The sequence below is a fragment of the Buteo buteo genome, chromosome 16 (genome assembly GCF_964188355.1).
Source record: "Buteo buteo chromosome 16, bButBut1.hap1.1, whole genome shotgun sequence".
In the NCBI taxonomy this organism is placed as follows: Eukaryota; Metazoa; Chordata; class Aves; order Accipitriformes; family Accipitridae; genus Buteo; species Buteo buteo.
Window position 1 is genome coordinate 4418137 of NC_134186.1, and position 17586 is coordinate 4435722.

General features: G+C 59.1%; 1 protein-coding gene across 1 annotated transcript; it reads left to right on the forward strand.

Annotated features, from left to right (window-relative positions):
• The first annotated feature begins 656 nt into the window (after positions 1-656).
• LIN28A (lin-28 homolog A) lies at positions 657-13325 on the forward strand. Its single transcript, XM_075048730.1, has 4 exons — positions 657-687; positions 1564-1736; positions 11756-11940; positions 13112-13325. The coding sequence occupies exons 1-4, from the start codon at positions 657-659 to the stop codon at positions 13323-13325; spliced, it is 603 nt and encodes a 200-aa protein (XP_074904831.1).
• Positions 13326-17586: the final 4261 nt, after the last annotated feature.

Sequence of the window (17586 nt, forward strand, 5' to 3'; positions counted from 1 at the left end):
CGGTTCTACCCACCCCCCCCCCCGCCCCATCGTGTACACGGCTCGCAGGTGGTTCCGCTCGTGGGGGCGGCCGCTGGGGGGGGGGGGGCGCGGAGAAACGACGTGGAAACTCCCCCCAGTCCTCGGGGTCCCCCCCCCAGAGGTCACGTCTTCCCCTGACAGGTGGCCTCGCCCCTAAGTGGTGGGGGGGGGGGGGGGGTGTCAAAACACACACGCACACACCCCCCTTCCCAAATCCCTCCCGGAATGTGTCGCTGTTATCGGAGGGGGGGGTTAATTAGGATCACGTGGGGGCGGGATGGCGGAGCGGGGCCCGGCGCCCCCCGGCCCCGCGGGTGGGTCCTGGGTGGGGGGGGGGCGGGGGCGGCGGGGGCTGCTATTGTCTGCGAGAATTTGGGAGCCTTTGAAAAAACCCTCCCGCTCCCTCCCACCCCTATTGTTGGAGTGAAGATGGAGTCAAACCTCTCCCGGCTCCCTCCCGGCGGGGTCTAAGCTGGGGGTTTTTTTGTTGGTTTTTTTTTTTTTTTTCCTTTTTCCTTTTTTTTTTTTTTTTTTTTTTTTTTTTTTGGCTGAGCTGATACCCTCAAAGCTGGCCGAGGAGGAGGAGGGAGGAGGCGGTAACAGCCACAACTCGGAATTTGCAAGCGAGTGTCGGGATGGGGTCTGTTTCCAACCAGCAGTTTGCAGGTTAAGTTATATTATTGTCGCAGCCCGCCTCGGCTCCGCGATTATTAATAACGACGGCAGAGCCCGGCCGGGGGGGCACAGGGACACCCCCCCATCTCCACCCCCCCCCCACCCACCACCCCCCACCCCGACCCCGGCCCACCCAGCCCCGCTGCACCCCAGCAGCGAGGCCGGGCCCGGCGTGGGCTTGCAGCTCTGGGGGGCTTCAGGGGGGGCGGGTGGGGGGGATTTATTCCCCTCACCACCCCCCCCAGCCTTAGGATGAGCCCAGAAGTTTGGGGTCGGTGGCGGCTGCTTGGGGTTGTTTGGGACCGGGGAGGGGGGGAATCCCCCCGTGCAGACTTTCTGCAGCGTGGCTTGCTCGGGGCAGGGGGATTTCGGGTTGGTATTTTGGGGGAGTTTTTTCCTTTTTGTGTGTTTTTTATGTTTGGGTTGGGTTTTTTTATTATTTTTAATTATTGGCTTTTTAGTTCGTTTTTTTGCATTTGGGATTTGGGGGCTTTTTTTTTTTTTTCTTTTTTCGTTTTTAGTGTTTTTGAGGGGAGAACGGATTTAGGGCCCCCACCCCACGCATCGCCCGGGTCGTGCCGGCAGGAGCTGCCTTCGTTTCCCTCCACCCCCCCCCCCCCCGCTCCTGGGGTGATCCCCACGCACACGTGGAGGCAGAGCTAACCGCTCTGTTTGCGTTTTAGAGGAGTTTTTTGGGGGTCGGGGTTTTTTTTTGCCTTTTCCAGCCTGGGGAACCCGAGCAGAATTTGGGGCTCCTGCTACGGGCTGCCCAGCTAAGTGTGGGGCGGCTGGGCCGGGGGGCTGGGGGGGGACACCCTCGGTTCCCCCAGCCCCTCGGCTCAGCGGCTCGGTGGGTTTCTTCCCCAGGTGCAAAGCCGGGCGAGGAACCGGCCGGAGACTCTCCCAAGGCGGAGAACGAGCCGTTGCACGGCTCCGGCATCTGTAAGTGGTTCAATGTCCGCATGGGCTTCGGTTTCCTCTCCATGACCGCCAAGGGCGGCGCGACCCTCGACTCGCCCGTCGATGTCTTCGTACACCAGGTATGGGGCCGGATCCTGCGTTGGGTCCTGGGGAGGGAAGGGGGTACAGCCCCTGACACCCTTCCACCCCCCCACCCCTCCCGGGAGGATGCGAGGCGGGATGGGGATTCCCACGCCGCCTCCACGCGAGGTTATGGCTTCCCCCCAGCCCACGCGAGGTTATGGCTTCCCCCCATCCCATCCCAGCTCGGTATCCCGGGAAAACCGAGGGTCCCCCCCCCCCCTCCGGGCTCGTTTCCCCCGAGCGAGGCGGGTGGCGAAGGGCAGGCACAGCCGCAGCCCGGGGCTCCTCTCCGGGGACCGACCCTGTAAGCTGATCCCCGAGCGATTTTATTTTCCCATCATGGTTCCCTGGGGAGCCCCTCGGGGCCGGATCCAGGGGAGCAGGTGCCCTCGGGGCTGAGCAGGACGTGCCGGAGCAGGGATGCTGCTCACCCCGTGGAGGGACCCGGGGAAGAGCTGGTTTTCCCCCGGGGACAGTGGTCCTGGGAGCCCTGAACCAGGCAGGGATGCAGGATTGGGCTTTCCCCAGCTGTGGCTCATCCCTGGGGCTGGGGAGGGGGGGGGGAATCTCTTCCCCGGGCCCCTTGTTTCAGCTGCGGCTGGCACAAAGGCGTGAGGGGTCTCGTACGTGCCCCTATGGATCCTGTAGGATAGTGACAGTCTCGTGTCCGGATTTGACCCACACGCACCTCGCTGAGTGGGGAAGCCTCACGCGTGTCGGTGATCCTGCACCAAGGGAAGTCGTGGATTCGGGGTTGCGGCTGCTTGAATCCCCCCCAGTCGGTGGGGGAGGATCTGCCAGGGGACCCCATTTAGGGGCTGGGGAAATGGGTTTGGAGATGATGCTCAAATTGGGGCCAGCACTGGGAGGGAGATGTGGGGCTCAGCGCCGGCTTGTGTGGAAAGGGGTCTGTGTGATGAGCGTGGCCCGTGCTCCCTCGCCCCGGGAAAGCAGCTGCCGTCGGGGCTGGGGAGCAGAGTGAGCACGAGTGAAGGGGGTACAGGCGTCTCTGAAGCAAACACGAGTGGTTTTGTGGATACGGTTGGGAGCAGCCACACAGGATTTGGCCCAAGGCAGCGTGATGGTGCTGGCTCCGGGGAGCCCCTGGACCAGGCAGCTTCAGTGACTGCTGCTCTCCATGGGCCCAAATCCCCCCAAATTGGGGTCCTCCCCACCATCTGCTGACAGGCTGGGGGTGCAGGACTGAGCTCCTGGGACTGGGGGCTCCCGGGGGACTCTCACCCCCTGCAGTAGTGGCTGCTCTGGGCTGGGCTACAGCGATTTGGCAAGTGAATGATGACCGGGGAGAAGCAAATCCCTTCTCCTTTGGCTGTGGCGTGGTGAAAGCGCCTTGGTAGAAGCTACTGTCCCAGGCCAGACACACGGCTGGGTTTGGAGATGAGGGCTCCAAATCAGCAAGGGAAAAACCGAGATCCTGGTGCTCCCGAGAGACCAAATGGGTCTTTGCATCTCAATGTAGCACAGCGGGACCCAGGGCCCGTGGGGGGAAGCCTCTGGCCCTCCCTCCCTTCTCCTGGGTAGGTTTATTGCCCCCAGACAGTCTGGTTTCCTGATTGCTCTTGCTCACATTCCTGCAGGAAAAGAGAATTAGCCGGGGTGTCTCTGCCAGGAGCATCCCACCGCCCAGGGAAAGGTGCAGCCTCTTGGTGTCCTCTGTTTTCCGGGGCCGGGGAAGCCATGGGGTCCCATGTGCAGCGTTCGCTGCGTTCGGGAAATACGGTGAATGCTGGGTAAAAGCGGGTTATTTTGGGTAGCAGAGGGGCAGCGTGTGTGTGTCATTCTCCTGCCGCAGCGAACAGCAGGGTGCTCCCAGCGTGGGGCTTTGTACCACCAGAAGCAGGGCGGCTTTGGGCTGATGTCGAGTCTTTCTCCTCCAGGTCAGGCTTCATCTCCTGCCCTGCTCGCCGGTGGCACAAAGTCGCTGCTCGCCTGCAGCAGAACAGCCGGGGCTGATGCCGGCGGCTTTCCCACCCTGGAGAATCCCAGCCCCAGCTCCTCCTCGGAGAGGGACCAAACTCATGTTCCCACCCTGGCCTCCCTGCTTTTGGGTGGCTCATGGGGAAACAGGCCCTTCTACTGATGCTCTCCCCATCCCAGCATCCAGGCACTTCCATAGAGCTGGTGCCAGCTCCGCTCCCTGGGGATGGAGTCAGGCCTGGGAGGGCAAAAGCCAGCACCGGCTCAGGGAGGGAGGGGACAACACAGAGGGTTCAGGGTGCTGGACTCGGGGTGCTGTGCCCAGCACCCACTGCCTGTGCCATACACGGTGCCCCAAACCAGCCATTGGGGTTTAACACCCCAGAGCCCCCCATAACCTGCTCCTTCCCCTCTTCATTTACATACGTGAATGATGACCCACAGGAAGTAATTGTGGGAGAAAGAAGGGAATTGGCCTCTTTAGATCTATTAAATCACTTTATTACAGGAACCAGGTCTGAATGGCCCTTCTCCGCAGGGAGCGCGTCTCCATCTCCCTCTCCCTTTATCTGATCACAAAGAGATTAAAATCTCGGCAGGACAGGAGACTAACAGGGCTCCTCGGGGCTGCCTTTCCCTCGCATTGTGAGCTAAAAATGAGGCATTTGGGTTCAAATGCCTCCCCTGGACACTGGAGATGGATTCATTTGGGGGCTGTGAGGAGACAGGGGGATGAAGCAGGGAGGAGCGGAGCAGGTCGTCCCCGGGGAGGCAAAAAGCAGCACCCGTGAAGGGGTGGGGGGTCTTGAGGTGGCAGAAATCGGGCTGGTGCTGGTGAAGACCCCAAAACTGCGGTTGGTCCCCTGGGGATGTGGCTCCCGGGCTCGCACCGTGGCTCTGGGCTCCACTTACAGCAGCGTGGGGCTGCTGCGGAAGGCAACCTAGGAAAGGGAGAGAATAAAATCTCGGCACCCCGTGGCCCCAAGGCTCAGTGCTGTTGGCCAGAGCAGGAGTGAGCACAGCCCAACAAATAAAACTGGGGTTTGCAGCCCATCCCCAAACCTGGCCCCGCTAGCTCTGGCTGAGAGCGGAGGGGAAGGGGCTGCCCAGACCCTGGGAACCGCTGCTCCGTACAGCTCACCTCTGTGACTCCAAGTGTTTCTCCAAGCCATCAGGTCTAAATCCTTGATAAAGGCAATGTTAGTTGCAAGGTTGGGGTTTTTTTTTGGTTCCTTCTCGTGATTTTGGCAAGGAGAGCTGCTGGGCACCGCTGGGACTCTGCGGCTGCTGTGGCTGCAGGGTGTTTGGTGGCATCTCGATGAGATGGTCCCACGTGTCCTTGCAGGCACATAAGGCTGTGCCCGTGGTCAGACCCGTGGGGGCTGGGATGTGGCACCCCTGCCCTGCCCCAATGCCCAGGGCAGCGTGGGGCCAGCTGGGCACATGCCAACACGGGGGAGGCTTCGGTCCCCCCACGGTCCCCTGGGTGCTGCCGTCCCTGGGAGCCTCATGGGGGTCAGGGTTGGTGGAGGGGCTCCATCCCCGCTCGGCCGGGCAGGGGATGGGGTGGAGGGGGACGATGGCTGCCGTTCGGCCGTGGGTTTCAGCTGAGCTGACCTGGGCTGTCGCCCACCTGCGCTCGTGCCGTCCCCCTGCGCGCAGCCGGGGATGGAGGCAGCCAAGACATGAGCGTGACGTGAGGTCCTAAAAAAAAAAAAAAAAAAAAAAAAGGCCCATGTTTGGAGGCAGCTCCATCCCTGACCATGCAGGAGAGCAAAGGTACAAGGGAGGAATTCTCCATCGAGGAGCAGGGTCTAGCCTTCCCGCAGGGTCCCCTGCTGCCTTTCTTTTGGGCTGGGATGCAGGGCTGGATCCGGCCGGGGGAATTTGGTTTGTGCAGAGCTGGGGTGGCAGCGAGGGGAAGGGGGAACCCCCACTCAGAGCAGCGGTTTGATTTAGTCGGTGTGTTGGACCTGTGATGCTCATAGAGGCGTGGGACACATTTAATATCTTGCTTTTTCTGCTTTCTCATGTGAATCGCTCCTGCGTTTGCTCTCTGGGACCAGGGTCACCCGGCAGTGCTGGGTGGGCACCCTGGGGTGCCAGCGTGGGTGGCTGCAGGGCCCGGGAGCACCAGGGTTACGCGTGTCCCTGGGGAAGGGATCCCTTGGGGTAGAAATGCAGGTCGGTGTCCCTGCTTTCGGGGGGGAGAGGGATAGGAGCAATTTCTCTGTTGTTTTTTTTTTAAATAACTGCTGGAATAAAATTGTCTCGCATCGCTTGTGCGCCACGTCCTGATGGCAAATAGTGAAAGAGAGCGGCTTTATTCCACCCCTGAAACTCCCTCAAGACAAAAAAAAGACACAAAAAAAGCCTCCTGTCTGTCTAAAGATTAACTGATGGCTGCAGGCACATCCCTTCCCCCAGCTCCCCCTCTCAGCCCCAGGGTGAGGGGCAGGGAGAGAAAACACCCTTAAATGGTCTCCCAGATAAAATGGCCCAAATGAATGGGATTGCTCCTGTTAAAGCTGGGGAGGGCTGGGATGGAGCTGGGGAGGGCTGGGATGGAGCCACTGGCTTGGTGAGCCCCTGTCCCTGCCACCCCCAGCTCCGGCATTTCCTTTTCCCTATTTACTTGCTCCTAAGAAGAAGTGGGATGAAGTTGAAATCACCGACGGAAGGTGCACGGCCGCTGCCAGCCATGCCCCTGCTTTAACATGGGAGTATAAAATTAATATGCAGCCACCGATCCCAATTAGCTGCCCCCCCTGGGAAGCGCGGGAGGGTTTGGCACACTCAGGGTGTGGGGAAAATACAACCGAAGGAACTGAAAGTGTGGATTTAGGGCAGGTAGCTGATGGATTAAGCTCTGTGGTGGATGCTTTTTTTTCTAGTGTTTAATTTTGCTGGCTTATGGTGGAAAATTACGAGCAAGTGTAGTTACTTTGGCAGGAAAGTGGTTTTATTTTGGTCTTACTCGAATTGGGGAAAAAATCCTTGGGGACGTTGCTCCAGGTGACAGTAGGGAGACACTGGAAAGCCCTGGAAATGTTTTGTTAAACCCCCTGTGCTCTCCCCGATGGGCTCCCGCAGGCATCACCCTCTTTATTCTGCACCAAGCCCCCAGAGCTGAGGCAGGACCCTCTTTCCTGAGCAGCATCCGCCGGCCGCTTGCACGGAGGTTGAGCCGCAGGAAGGGACCACGGAGCGATTTCTGCTCTGAGCCGTACGCGCACGAGCCCGAAAATAGCAGCAGCGCAGTCCCCGGCGCTTGAACTGCCGGCACCGGGAAAAGATTTGCTGTGTCATTTGGGGAGAGGGAAGGGTTTTGCTCAGGGATGGATCCAGGCACGGGCTGTGAAGGCAAAGGGATGTTTCCCTGCCGGCCTCGTGGCCGGTGGTGGGAAGCTGAGTTGCTCCTGCTGCGGCGCAGGAGGTTGAGTTACTGCTCCGTGTTGGCAGAGCCCGATCCTGCCGAAATCTGTTTTGGGGGCTGTTTGCTGTCGGGCAGCACCCGGCCAAGGGGAGACCTGCTCTGCCAGAACTGGGCTCGGAGCTGGGCTGAGGCTGCCGCATCCCAACGGGATTGCGATGGCATCGCCCAGTGGCAATCGGAGCCGTGCCCCAAAAAACTGGGCGAGCGTCAGCCCCTGCACGCCGGCTTAGTCCTGGCGCAGGAGCCGAGGAAGGGGCTGCTCTGCACTGGCTCTGCCAAGCCTGAGCTCGCCCCTGGGGGCCGGGGGTCGCTGAGGGCTGTGGTTGCTCCCCCAGGAACGTGTTTCTCCCCTGGGATGGGTCCTTGGGGGTCGTGGGGGGCGAAGGTGGCCGGGATGCCCTGGGCACAGCTGTGAGTGCTGGCTGAGCAGAGGGCACTGCGGACGGGGTAGCCCCAGCCTGCTGGTGAAAGTGGGGTGCAGTGATGGGGGCACAAACCCCCTGGGGGCTCAGCAATCCCTGTGCCCACCAACAGGACCTGCCGGGGAGGGGGTGTCCGTCTTTCCTGGCTCCTGTGGGCCACTTCCCCTCCGCAGAGTTGGGGAAACTGAGGCACGGGTACTGGCTGCAGTGGGGTCGGGCTGCCCGAAATACTCCGGGCATGGCCCGGCCGTACCCCTGGCACAGCTCAGCACCACCACTCGTGTTTCCACAGCCGATTGTGACCCAGCATCCCAACCCGGCTTGTTTTCCAAGGGATTTGAGTTTAAACGGCTGTAACGCTCCCGCGCTCGTAAGAGGCGAGGTGCAGCGGCCGCTCCGCCCCAGGCCCCTCTGGACACAAAGATGGTTTGATTGAGTGGCCGGGGCTGGCTGGGAATAAACGTCCCCTTGTGTCACGCTGGGGAGGCCAAGGGGACAATGGTGACCCCGGGGCTGGCCGAGCCCCTCCGGAGCTTGGCGGGGTGGGGGTGAACCGGAGCCTGGCAGTTTGGGGAGCAGTGGCTGGATTTGGGGTGCTCCACAGTGTCACCCCTCTGGGAGGGGAAGCAGGTCTAGCTGGGATCCATAATGAGGGATTTGCTGGGTGGGAGGAAGAGGAGGGATGAAGGCACCCATATGTAGGTGGGGAAGGGGAAGGGGTGAGGGTGGGGGACACCCAGCGCCGTGGGGGTGGTGGGCAGCACTCACTGCTGCGTCTTTGTCTGCCGTAAATAATTGCGGAGCTGCCGTAAATAATTGCGGAGCTGCTGGCGTGTGGGATGGGTGGAAAAGCGGAGAGGTGCCTGCTGTGCCGCCTGGTGAGGGGGTGCCTGGGGGGACTGCAGATAGCTGGGTGATACTGCACCAGCTCTGCTTCTGTTCCTTGTCCCACTGGTTAACTCTGGACCCTAATGATGACAAGTGAAATCCTTGCGCTAGGATATGCTTTAAAACATTTTTATTATGAGGATGGCGATGCTTTGTGACCCCAAGCCCAGACGGAGCCCAGATTCACCCTACGCTCCCCTGTACCAAAACCATCCCCCCAAGACTAACCCCTCAGCTCCGCCACGGGACCCAGACCCCAAATCCCAGCACCCACCAGGCGCGACCCGGTTCTCCCACGGCAGGCGAGCTGGGCGCAGGGCTGATGTGCAGAGGGGCTGCAGGGGGTCAGAGGGGCCTCGGCCATGCTGGCCACCCTTCCTCCCCCCGCCGTGGCCTGGAACTCCTGGAATTTGGGCAGCGGGAGCGCGGCCGCCGCCGGCCCTTTGTTCTCACTGGCCGGTGGCTCCCGGCCCTGGCCCTCCCCTGCGCTCCCCCTCATCCCCAGCATCCCCGGCTTGCTCCAATCCCCCCCTTTCCTCTCTTTATTTTTTGGGGGTGGGGGGGGGGGGGTGGAGGCCTGGGAAGGCTCCGGCTTTGTGTGTGGTGTGGGACAGGGGCTCTGGGCCCCTTCCTTTCAGATGCAGGAGGTATGCAGCTAATTCAATGGGCTGCAGTTTGATTACCTATCTGATAACAGAGGAATGCCAGCAATGTGTGTGTTTTGGGAAGGGGGCAGGGGGGATGCGCAGGGACCACCAGCCACTCTGCAGCTCACATCAAAAGGCTGCGGGGAGGGGGGGGTGGGAAGAGCTGGGGTGCCCCAGCCGCTGCCCCCCCCCTCCTTCCCCGGGGAGAGGGCGTTTCCTTTGGCCTTTTGGTGGAGGGGGCCGGGGGGCCGGAGAGGCGGTTGTCATCCTCACCCGCTCCTGGAAAATAAATCGCTTCCCCCGTCATGTTGCGGCAGCTTCTGCCCTAGCCCTCCTCTTCCTCGAAATGGGAGTAACTGATGGCTCATGGCGGGGGGGGGGGGGGGGGGAGAAGGAGTTGGACCCCTGGGGGTGTAGCAGTTTGGCTGCCCACGGGTGATAGTGTCCAAGGCGTGGGCTGTGCTGGGGGTGCGGGGGTCCCCCCTGCCACGGCTCGGCTTTGTCCTGAGGCTTGGGGCCGAGCGCCTGGGAGTTTTCATCTCCGCAGTGTAAACACAGCTGGGCTGGCTGGGGCTGTAAACACCCCGATAAGGATCTCTGTCCCCCAGCCTCCGGAGCTGCCTCCTGTGCCATGGAGTGATGCTCGCCCCCAAAATGCCGCGGCTGCTGCTGGAGCCGGGCAAATTCGCCATCCATGGCAGCCCCCGTCACCCAAACCGCCTCGAGTGGCAGGGCTTGAGGGGGGCCAGTGGGGTGGCACGTTAGGGATGGGGCAGGGTTGGTGGCTGACCCCGAGGTGCCGAAGCTGAGCCAGGCACCTCCTGGGTTGTGCTGGTAGCTGCTTTGGCCACAGAGCTCCTGCGTGGGTGATGCTCAGCATCCCGGACCCAGAGCTCCTGCTTGGCATCCTCCTGGTGATGCTCAGCGCTACGGAAAAGCCGAGTTGGGGTTGGGGAGCAGTGTTTGTCCATTGTGCTGGGCACAACAGGGTGTTTGCCACTGGAGGGTGGTGATGGGGCTGCCCAGACCAGCCCCGGATGGGCAGAGGTGGCTGTGAGACCCTGTCACGGCCTTGTTGTCGTTGGGGACCTTGTAGCTCATGGTTTGGCTCTCCCTTTTGGGAGCAGGAGCAGGTCAGAGAGCAAAAGTTTCTGATGATCCCATCTGGCCCACCCTGGACCCCATCCCAGCAGGCAAGTGGACCAGGTGGATGTGGGTGACTTGGCTGGGCACATGGGGTCTGTTCCACGCGGAGCTGGGCCCTGAGACACACAAAGGGGGGGAAAAGCAGCAGAAAAAGGGGCCTCAAGGGTTGTTCCTCAAGTTCTGCTGCATTCCCACTTCCCTCGTGTGCCCACGGACACATGCACGTCCTGCAAGACCCCGCTGAAAATAATTCACTCCTAAAATCCAACTCCATTTCCTCCCTCTCTGCTTTTATGTGGAGTGTTGCTTCCACGTGGGTCCTGGCAAGATTTGGGGTGGAAGAGGAGAACCAACCATGCTTGCCTGTCCCTGGACAGCACACACGCGGAGGCTCGGTGCGGGAATAATGGGCGGCCGTGGCCCACGTGACGGGAACTCGCCAGGCCATGAATGGGGGAGATGCTCCATTCATAAATGCAGGGTCCTGCTGCAGTCGCGCAGGCGTTGGCGCCGAGCCGGGAATCCCCAGCCTGCTAGAGCTGCTCCTCCCTCTGCCAGCAAATTCCCCTTAACTATTTGCTCATGCTTGTTTGAGCTCCGCTAACGAAGTTGAGCGAAAGCCCTGCTCGAATCGCTGCCTGGGATGCAGTGGTCCTCTGGCGCAGCAAGCAGCGATGCTCGTGGCAGCGCTTGCTGGCACAGGGGGACAAGAGATGTCAGGTCCATCACCCGGCTCAGCTCCTTACAAATTTGTTCCGCTAAAATGGACAGAGCTCATGAAAGTGGAGTGGATTTTTCTGTCATGTCACAACCCCCCTTGCCAGCCTGGGTCTTTCTGAACTCCCGAGTTTGATTGCACAGTGATGACCGATGTGGTGATCCTGGGAGAGATGGGAGATTCTCCCGGCAGTGATGATCCAGGGCCAAATGGCTGCTTAATTAATTACTGGAGGCAATTAAAGGGCTTGAACCGAGGTGACCTGCAGTGAGGGGGCTGGCTGGGACCCCAGGCTGGCAGTTCCAGCTTCCAGCCTCCCGGCCTTACTGCAGGTCCTGCCACAAGCAGGGTTGCACGTGCCTGTGCAAAGCCTCGAGATCCTTTTGTCTTTTTATAATGATGTTTTGGATCTCCCCACCAGCATCCCCAGCCCAGTGTATCAGGAGGTGCAGGGGTAGCTCTCGCTGCCCAGTGCGGGGCTGGGTGGGAGAAGGGAGCTGTTTTGCAGCACTGAGAGCCAGCGTTTTGCAGCAAACACTGCTGAAATTTGGGTCAGAGCTGGCTCTGCCAGCCCTTGCTTGCCAAATCAGTGAGCCCACGCTGCCAGGTGCCTCAGGTCACTGAAGGCTCTGCGTAATCAAATGGGGCTCCAGAGATTTTAGGGAGATGAAGATGCCTGGTCGATCTTGGTCCCTGATGTCCGTCCTCTCACAAGGGGCAGGCGTAGGGGGGCTTTCATGCCTCGGGAGGTGTTTGTCATGTGTCCAGCGGACACACCAGCTTGGTGCTGACCTCTCTCCTTTCCCCGTGCCCCCCCCAGAGCAAGCTCCACATGGAGGGTTTCCGCAGCCTGAAGGAGGGCGAAGCTGTCGAGTTCACCTTCAAGAAGTCATCCAAAGGTTTGGAGTCCATCCGGGTGACCGGCCCGGGAGGCGTCTTCTGCATCGGCAGTGAGAGGAGACCCAAAGGCAAGAGCCTCCAGAAACGCAGATCTAAAGGAGACCGGTAAGGGGCGGCCGGGGCCTGATCCGGGGCATGGTTTGAGCTCAGTGGGCGCCAGGAGCTGCCCGGCACCCTGCCCACAGCATGGGGACAGGCTCGGATCCAGCGGGGTGGGCAGCGACCCTTCCTCCGGGAAAGTGGCTTCCTTCGATGGTTAATGAGTGGCAGATGCAGCTTAGTGGGGAAAGGGCAGCAAACCAGCAGCGCGAGGGCAGAGGTCAGGGACACCCCGGGCGGCCGCTCCCCTTGTCTCAGGGAGCTGCGCTGGGCAGGGGTAATTTTCTCGAAGAGAAACCCTTCCTTGTGGGAAGGAAATGGCCGGACGTCCTGGCAGCATCTCCCACGGTGAGGCTGGGACCCCCGGGGCGAGTTTCTGGCCAGCCCTTCGTCCCCCCTCTTCTCTCCCGTCCTCTCCATCTGGGCTGCCCAGGGATGCCTCGTCCCGGCTTTCCCAGCGGATGCTGTCTGCCCCACCCAGCTGTTCTCACAAGTGGGTTTTAAAATTAGTCGGAAAGGAATTGGGAAAGAAAAGGAAAGAGCAAAACGTTGTGGCCATCCTGGACAGATGCAGGATTTAAGATGGACACAAGGCAGCTCCCTCTGCCCACGCTGCTCTGGTGCAAAGGTAGCACCCGAGGGACGAGCGCTGCAAGGGTACAGCCGTGAGAGAAGCCACGTTTGGGGTTGTCCCCACACCGATGGCCACAGCCCCTGCAACCATTCTTCCCGGCTGGGGTTGTCAGTCGTCCGATTGCCTGTTCCTGCTCTACCGCAGGCTTTTGGTCCATAGCATGTAACCCTGGGTGCAGGGACTGTAGACACAGGACCCAGAACCATGATGGAGCCAGAGGGGTAGAAGCCCCCGACATCCCCGATTTTTGTCCCCAAGTGCTTGGTTTCGGTGTAGGGGTTTGCTGCCATCTCCTGGGTACCAGCAGCACCACTGAGCCAGGTCCAAACTGGCCGTCCTGGAGCTGGGGCTCTGCGGGGACGAAACCCAGGGCCACCATCCGCCCCCAAAGAGCTGACCCCACACCCCCGCAGCAGCCAGGCCATTTTAAGCCCAGCTCTGCCTGCGAAGCCGGATGGGTCCCAGGCCCGGTCACAGCAGCATCCCACCTCATTTTATTTCTCCTCCTCGAATCTCTCTCCTCCCCCCCCGCCCCCCCCGCAGATGCTACAACTGCGGCGGGCTGGACCACCATGCCAAAGAGTGCAAGCTCCCGCCGCAGCCCAAGAAATGCCACTTCTGCCAGAGCATCAGCCACATGGTCGCCAACTGCCCTGCGAAAGCACAGCAGTCCCCCAGCTCCCAGGGAAAACCTGCCTACTTCCGAGAGGAGGAGGATATGCACAGCTCGGCCCTCCTCCCCGAAACCCGGGAATGATGGCGGGTGGCGGGGAAGGGCTTCCACCGGGATGAAAAGGCTTTGGCAAGGCAACGGGCAGCCGTGGGGGCTCGGAAGAGGGAGGGCAGGGTGAAGGACTGGGGAGGGAAGACGGCAATGCTAACGGTGGGGACCCGGTGTCCCTGCAGAGACCTTTTCCTCCTGTTCCCAGCCCAGGGAAAGCCCTGCTTTCATCGGGATGGCTCATTCTAAAACTAGGGGAAGGCAGCACCCAACACACCTCTTCCAGCTAAAAAAACCAACCCCAACCATATTTGATTCATCTTTATCCTTTTCCTAAATGAAGCCAGGCAGCAGTGTCCCTGGGAGGAGGAGCAGAGAAGCAACATCTCAGGGAGGAGCTCATGGCTCCTTGTTCTCCTGAGCTTCAAACAGGATCTGGCACAGCTTGAATGAGCTGTGGGCGACCCACTCCTACTCCTGCCCCATCTTTCTCTGCCCCAAGGAGGGAGGCCGAGGGGGAAAGGCTGGCTGCAGACCACCGAGGACATGCCCGTGGGCCGGTCCCGCGGGTGCCTCTGCTCCTCACGGCTTCTTTCTTGCAGGTCGGTGTGAGGATTTGCAGTTTTTTTCCGTGGTCGCCCCATTGCTGAAACCAGCAGAGCCCAGATTTGGCCTCAGTCTAGAAAGAAATAGGGCATCATCTCTTGGGGCTGGGCTAACGCTTGCCGCCTGCTTGTGGGCTGTGAGCTGTGGCTTGGGGGAGATCAAGTCAAAAGAAAAATATTTTTTTGGTTTTTTCCCCCCTAAGCCTTCCCAAGTGCCAGCCCAGAGAGCGCAAGGTGTTTTATACAGCCAGCTCTTTTCCTCTAAAGAGAACCCTGCCTCTGAAACGCAGAGCTGGGGAGTGGGAGGGCTTCGTGGAGCAGAAATGCTCTTCGTTAAGCCTTGGGCACCAGACACGGGGCAGAGCTGGCTCCCGGGGATGTTGCTGGCAGCGTTTCCCTCAGAGTGTACACAACCCACCCAGGACTCACACAGATCCAGCCGTGGCTTGATCCGGACTCCAGACTGCCTGGGTCTTCCCACGGGCTGTGGACCAAACCCACGCAGGACAAAAACGCCCCTCTGCTCCTCCTGCCCATCCCACGCTCCAGAAACCGATGGCTCTTGGGCTGAGCCTCCCCAGGGGCAGAGGAAAAGGGTGCCCCAGGTTGTTAGCGGCTGCTGTCCTCCCTCCCCACCGGCCCCCCCAAGTCTTGCCTTTATTTATTGGCCCCGGTGACAGCCCTTCTCCCGGGGCAGCCCCCCCGTCCGTGCCGAAGCCAACGCCAAGTGAAACCTGCACTAGGACGTGCGTGAATGACGTATCTTTGGGTTTGTTTGTTGTCTTTGTTTTGGTTTTGTTTTTTTTTTTTAATATAAATATTCTGTTTTTGTATTTTTGTATATTTTAATCTTTAAGAAAAGAAAAAAAAAACGAGAGAGAAAGGACATAATTCCTGCAACTTATTCTCAGGTATTCGAGCAATCTCAGGGATAAAATGCCTCTGTAGCCCAGTGCTGGACAGAGAGGAGGGTTTTTTCTAACAGCACAAAGACGTGACGAAGTTTGTATTGGAAGTGTAGATCTACCTCACTGGACGTTCGCTAGGTGGACTGACGTGTTGTTGAGCTTTTCAGTTGTGTTTTTTTGTATGTTTGGGATTTGTTTTCTTTTTAACTGTATTTTAATAGTCTCTTTCCCTTCCCCACTGGACTGAGGAGGAATTTGGGTCTGTAGATCCGTGTAGTCCCCCTGCGGGGATGGAGAAGCCAGGCAGTGCCACAGGGCAGGGAACAGCTGCTAGAGCCCGTGTCGGCTCCCCAACTCCAGATTTTCTCCCAGCCTAGTGGCTTTTGAGGACTGTCCTCCATTTCTCTCTCCTGTTTACGCTCACACGTCCCCTCCCCGCCGTCCCGACGGGAACACTCCAGTCCGCCCCGTGCTCGAGTCCTCCCATCGCCCCCCGGGCTGGGATGTCGCACAGGCTCCCAGCAGGCTGGTGCCGTGTGGCTGGGGGTCGGAAAGCCAGGATGGGGGTCCCAGTCCGTTCAGGGGAACATGGCAAGAGCTGACAGCGGCTGGGGAGTCTGTTGGGAGACTGAGGGTTATCCTCAATCCCCTGCTTTAGCTCGCCCTTGAGCAAAGGGCTGGCTGGCTGCTCGTGACCTCCTGGGACGAGGGACCTCATGCCAAGGTGGACCCAAGTCCCAGAGAGGTGAAACTGCTCCATCTTTCTCCTCCCTTCCCGGCTTCCCCCCAAATGCTGGCTCACAATGGCTGGGGGAAACTCTGGATCCCTGGTTTTGGGGCATTAACACTCCACTATACAGCCCAGGGGCTGGCTGGAGCCTTCCCAGGGAGGGCATCTCACCGTGCCGGCATGTCAGGAGGTGGGCACGGTTTCTGCTGTTTTTTAGGTAGCAATAGGTTTAGATGTAGAGCAGGGCTGGAACAGATGGGGAGCACCTACTCCATCCTTGCCGACGGGCATCACTGGGGGGACTTGCTGAGGCTGCTGGAGCCTGGTGACCCCTCTGAGGCTTTGCTCTGTCTTGTGTCACACAGGCACCGGGCAGGGGGGGATGGAGAGCGGCTCCCCGGCTGTTTGCTTGCCCTGCTCCAGTAGTTTTTATGGTGAGGTGGTGGTCTCTTCTTGGGAGGGTGGGGGGAAGGACATTTTAGTTCTCGACTAGCAATGGGATCTATACAAAACTACTTCAGGAAAACGGCTTTTGTCTGAACGGGGTAAATGCAATAGAGCGCACTGGGCTGCGCATCTAAGCCTGGGCCTCGGTCCCGCTGCCGCGTTGCGGGGGGCTGTTGGCCTTCCCCTGGCACCTCGGTTGTGCCGGGGAAACTGCTGCCCCCCTAATGCTTGTATCTGTCTTGAAGAATGATGTAGGACCTTTCCCCCCTTGCCCCCAGTTTAATGGTTTGGTGATTTTTCTGCTAGATGTCTAGTGTGTGTAAATACCTCTGTAAATCTTTCAATTTTCTCTCAGTATTCTCCTTGATTATTGTTTACAAAAGTAAGAGGAAAAAAAAAAAAAGGAAAAAAAAAATAGCCAAAGCATCTAATAGGTTATGGACCAGGGAGACAGGATCTTCTCTGTATACTCTGCCTTGCAACTCTGTGTGGGGATATGAGCTCTGTAACCATGCCTGTCCTAGGCTAAAGCAAATAGCAAATGGCTTAGAGAATCACTCAGGTCTCCCCCGGGGCCAGCGTGGTACCGGGATCCAAGAAAACAGGGATTTTTATCTGTAAAAGGAAGCCACGTTGGAGAAGATGAGATTGACTCGCATCTTCTCGTTGCATTTGCCATCGTGGTTCTTCCCGTATCTTGACAATAATTAACTAAATTGCTGCATCATCACCCACCCTGCCCATGCTCGGCTTGCAGGCGCTGGGCACTATGCATTTTGGGACAGTGAATCGCGGGCGGATGAGGCTGCATACTCAGGGTCCTGCTGTAACACGGGAGCTTTTGAATGTATGAGAAAAAGATGTCCCTCGCGAGAGGGTGTCTCCCCTGGTGCGAAAGCCTTGAGTCACAAGATTGTCTACGAGGAGACGGAAGAATGTAATCCATGTTTACTGCTAGCAACCAAAGCTTGTTTGTGTCAAACTCTTGAATTTTTATGAAGTGGGTAGGAGGAAGGGAATAACCGGGGTGGCTGTGTGTGGCTCAGGGTAACCCCTGAGCCACGCTTTCCAAAGAGATTTCCTGCTGGAGTCCTTGCAGCAAGATCCCCAGGTCCTGTTGCTGCAGGATTTCCCCCCTCCTTTCTTTTTTTTTTTTTTTGTTTTAAGTTGTTTTTGTACCAACTATGTAAAATGTTGTTTTTTTTCTTTTCTGGAAAAAAAAAAAAATAAAGACCATGGGCAATGGCTGCTGGTGATGTTCTCTGTGTGGTTACTTTTTTTTTTTTTTCCCTCTCCTGGGGTTGAGAAGCCCAGACCCAAAATGGTGGGGAGGGGGGAAGCAGTACTGGGAACTGGGGTACCCCAAAATGGGGGGGAAGGGCAGAGCTGGGAACTGGGGTACCCCAAAATGGGGGGGGAGGGCACTGCTGGGAACTGGGGTACCCCAAAATGGGGGGGACAGAGCTGGGAACTGGGGTACCCCAAAATGGGGGGGGGGCAGAGCTGGGAACTGGGGTACCCCAAAATGGGGGGGGAGGGGCAGTGCTGGGAACTGGGGTACCCCAAAATGAGGGGGAGGGGCAGAGCTGGGAACTGGGGTACCCCAA